General features: G+C 34.9%; 1 protein-coding gene across 1 annotated transcript; it reads right to left on the bottom strand.

Annotated features, from left to right (window-relative positions):
- Positions 1 to 354: 354 nt before the first annotated feature.
- Positions 355 to 3,966, bottom strand: LOC146951425 (uncharacterized). Its single transcript, XM_085747405.1, has 10 exons — positions 3,871 to 3,966; positions 3,567 to 3,669; positions 2,995 to 3,109; positions 2,304 to 2,340; positions 2,085 to 2,154; positions 1,890 to 1,994; positions 1,556 to 1,706; positions 1,341 to 1,423; positions 898 to 991; positions 355 to 812 (listed from the first exon to the last, which is right to left on the bottom strand). The coding sequence occupies exons 2-10, from the start codon at positions 3,595 to 3,597 to the stop codon at positions 725 to 727; spliced, it is 774 nt and encodes a 257-aa protein (XP_085603531.1). The 5' UTR covers positions 3,598 to 3,669; positions 3,871 to 3,966; the 3' UTR covers positions 355 to 724.
- Between the last annotated feature and the right edge of the window lie 242 nt (positions 3,967 to 4,208).

Raw genomic sequence — 4,208 nt, 5'->3', positions numbered from 1 at the left:
CATCATCACCCTAAATAAAAGCATGCTGAACTTTCTGGATTTCCATCATAATAACTGCTCTGGCAAATTGTATCACGAAGCCGACAACTTTGCCTTAACTTAGTCTGAGATACTGGCAATCAACTTTTCTTGGTGCTCTACCCATCAAGGGAGAATACCTAAGTTTTTCCCAAGATTAGCAACTTCACGAAAACCCGACATACCAACTAACTGACTTCTTAAAAGCAACTTCCCAGTTGGTGGTTTCCTTTGTATGGTTATGCTATGCTATGGTCAATAAATCACTTGATTATTTTTTCTTCTTGAAAGCACCAACATTATCTTTAGCCACATAAAGTTTTATACACCCAAAAATGAAAATAAAAAGTTTATTGAAATTGAAAAACAAGGAGTCTAAGTTCCCTGTTTTGTTACAATATTAAAAAAAAAAAAAACTGAAAATCTCTCCAATAGTACAACCGACTCACTCAGTACCTAGATTCTACAATAACATTAATAATGAGAGAAATACATCATAGTAAACACATTCACATATCTTTATTGCTCACCAACACAACAAAAAGGAACCCAGAAAATGAATCCTCCTATTGATATATACCCCATGAACCCCTCCACCATCTAGCTAGTTGCTTGTTTTCTTTCTACATGTGCATCCACCTTCCCTGTTATTATTCTACAAGCATGCTCTGATTCATATTTTCGTACTAGAAAATAGTTTTGTCATTTACGACGAAAATCCTTCAAGTCCCAACCTTGAACTAAGCCAGGTGGAAACTTCACCCATCTCTCTTGGAACTGTGTAATGACCAAGCCTGCATGCATCAGAAACCAACAAACTGAGATAACTGTTCTAATAACTCACATGTTTCATTAGTGTTATGATTGATTTCATCTTACCCTTCATAGGATTTGAATGCAACATATCGAAACCCTGCTGAACTTAAGGATTGAGCAGATTTCTCTCCATACTTGCAGGGTACTACATCATCACCTACAAAATGAATGCTTTGATCTTAATGCTTAATCATGTACAGACATAGTAATAATAGTAGCAAAAGGAACCATTCCAAATATGCTATAAATTTTTTGCAATTGCTAGAATCTTATGCAGTAAAAGATAGTGTTACATTTGTGAACAGAATCCAGATTTCATGCAGTGGTAAAAACATGCGTTTTTACGCTGAAAATGATATTGACCGTTAATATGAGATTGTACGGTTTAGATTACAGAATAACAAAATCAGTTTAAAGCAATCTTGACTGTTAATTTGAGATCAGATAGTTGAGATTGAAAATGCGCGACCTAGTTATATCAGTATATAAGATTTATAGATGCGTACTGATTCCGTGACACTGTAAAATTGGTAACGAAGCAGCTCGCCTTCTCGCTTCATGTGACACTTCTATCTTGTTCCCTAAGCTCCTACACGATAGCAGATTCCAACACATTAGCCAAATGATTATTGTGAAACTGATGAGAAAATAGTAGAGCAAATATGTGCTAAACTTCTGATCAAAATTATAGAGCAAATAGTAGTGTTATAATATAGGATACCTTGATCCTGGAAGCCAACCACTGAGTCCAACAACTGCTCTTAAATTGACAGGATATGGGATGCCATTTCCATACCTTCCCATGGCATAGCATGTTGCAGAGTATAATGCAATTGCTGCACCCATGCTGAACCCTCCAATGCCAACCTTCACTGTCACATAATAATCATATAATACATTCAAGCTACCAACCTTAATTAAGGTCCAAAAAAATGTTAATGTGTTATTACTCCCTCTGTCCCTATATCTAAGCACCCTTTTATTAGAGGCAAACGGTGCTTACATATAGGGACGGAGGGAGTATTAATTAAATTAAAGCCTTGAAAAGTACCAACCATCTGCTGGCTCTGTTGACAACAAGTTAGCGATATGTGCTGCTGAAGCATCCAAACCCTCCCAATCATCTGGACCATCTTCTGAAAGCTCCCCCACATCAAACCCTGCAGATTATTGTTCAATCACCAAGTTAATTAGACTTGTTTAGTGCCCTAAATAAATTAACAAAAATTAGGTGAGAAAATAAAAATTACATGCAGTGCAGGGAAAACCACCAAGTATCGCCACGGGACGGGTAGGAGCAGTAGGGCAAATCCATTTTATCTGTATCATATCATCATATCATAAGAAAGTAACATTATAGCACTCATGAGTTATCAAAATATTATTTTAGTTATGGAGTGAGAATATTAGCCTAGAGAAGCATTTAAGATAATCTCAAATTGATTGAAGATATAAATAAATATTCTTACATTTGGAAGTGGAAGTGATTCCAACAACTGAGATGAGCTGCAGAGAAACAAAACACCAAAAATCAGATAAGCATGTTTCTGGCCATTAAATCTGACATCAATTAAGTTTCTCATTTCCCAGATAAAAATTGTCTAACATAAAAATACTCAACCATACATTGAAATGCTCAAACTCAATTGTATTGTATGTGTCCACACTAAAAACAACAAAGAATATATATAGAATGTGCCAGTTTCTATTCATATTATATATTCTTTTGTCAATACTCATATAGGTAGAGAATTTAGTATATACTCTTCACAACCAAGCTTCCAACAATTATAATCACAACTTTTTTCAGCAGAATATATTCCATGTGGAATCTAACCAGAAAGAACTTCAATACTTAAAACATTCAACATAAGGAATACCCCTAATATAGTTCATATTCTTTCCCATAATGGTTTTATCTTTCATATACGGATTGTGTACTTGAACAAAAGAATGAAACAAAACACACACACAAAGAAAAACAGAAATATTGGAAAGAGAAGAGTAAAAGAGAAAAGGAAAAAGAGAGGTTGTGGAAAGAAAGGAAAAGTACAAAACAGAACAAGTAGGAGAAGGAATAACCAATGGTTATGTCTTATGATGACTTATGATGATGTTTGCATGACATATAGCAGTGTTAGAAAGGGATAACATTTATACCTCAAACCATTATCACCAAGTCCATGCAACCAAACTATAGTAGCTTGATGTTTTCCTTTAGGCCTCACTACATGTGTCTTCCCGAATTCGAAAGTTCGTCGAGTAGTTCTACTACCTGTAATTGTAAACAAGAAAGAAAGCTACTACTCAATAACATACTAAGTTTGAACATAGCTGATAGATGTCAAAACATGAGGTAAAAATATTGATAACAATCCTTCAAACGGACCTAGCAAATTTGCATTGAAGTTCAGCAATGCAACATGCTAGAGGAAAACATTATTTACATGTGAGTTTTAACTCTTTAAACAACAAATAAAGAGCCAAAAAAAGATCATGTAATTGACTTGGTGCATATTTGGATTCACGACGAGTTTGACAGAATCATAGTGTGTCACTGTGATTTTTGCATAAGCTACGGTTTAGAGCTTCAACAAAATCACGGTGTCAACATGATTTCATCAAACCGTTGTGACTCCAAACATGCACTTATAGCAATCTACAGACTAAAATTCATGCAAGTTGCAAAGAAGGATAAGAGAAAATAATAAAATGGAGCAAAAAGAACAGACCAGAGCCGATATGAGAATGCGCGTGACTCATTTTGCTGCTTGAAAAAAAGAACTAATGAAAGCACCTTCACCTACTGCAACTGAATTGACAATGAAGAGGCTTCTGCAATGAATAAAAATGCAGAATGGTGATGGCCCTTTTATACCCTAAAAGGTATGGTGGAGTTGGAATAAAATGTGTGAATATTCATTGCCATGTAAGTATATAATGTGAGTGCACCATTTATAGAGTGCAGCTGCAATAGCCTAGAATGGTATCAATGAAAAGGAGAGAGAGGTAAAGACAAAGACAAAAGCAAGAAACCTTTATGAGCAGAGAGAATCAAAGCAGAGGAGACAGAGCACAATCATCCATTCCTAAGCAGCACAGCTAGGAGAGAGTCTCTAAGAGAGAATCTATGCTTATTTGTGGATAGTGGCCATCAAATAAAGCAAATATTTACTGAAAATACAGAAAGAAAAGAATAACCTTAGTTTGTAAAAAAAGAAAATATCTTTTCACAATCATTTGTTTATGAATTTCTGCATGATTGATGGATGCCCATTAACTTCAAAACTAAACTTTTTTCAATTTTGTACACTCAAAACACAATGAAACTCTTGAAAAAAAATGGAAAAGGAAGTGTTGCTTTCTAGTTCTTA

The sequence above is a fragment of the Medicago sativa genome, chromosome 2 (genome assembly GCF_051527215.1).
Source record: "Medicago sativa cultivar Bolivia chromosome 2, Bolivia_mono, whole genome shotgun sequence".
NCBI classification, from domain to species: Eukaryota; Viridiplantae; Streptophyta; class Magnoliopsida; order Fabales; family Fabaceae; genus Medicago; species Medicago sativa.
The sequence above is the reverse complement of the archived record's forward strand: the minus strand, read 5'-3'. Positions and strand labels throughout refer to the sequence as shown.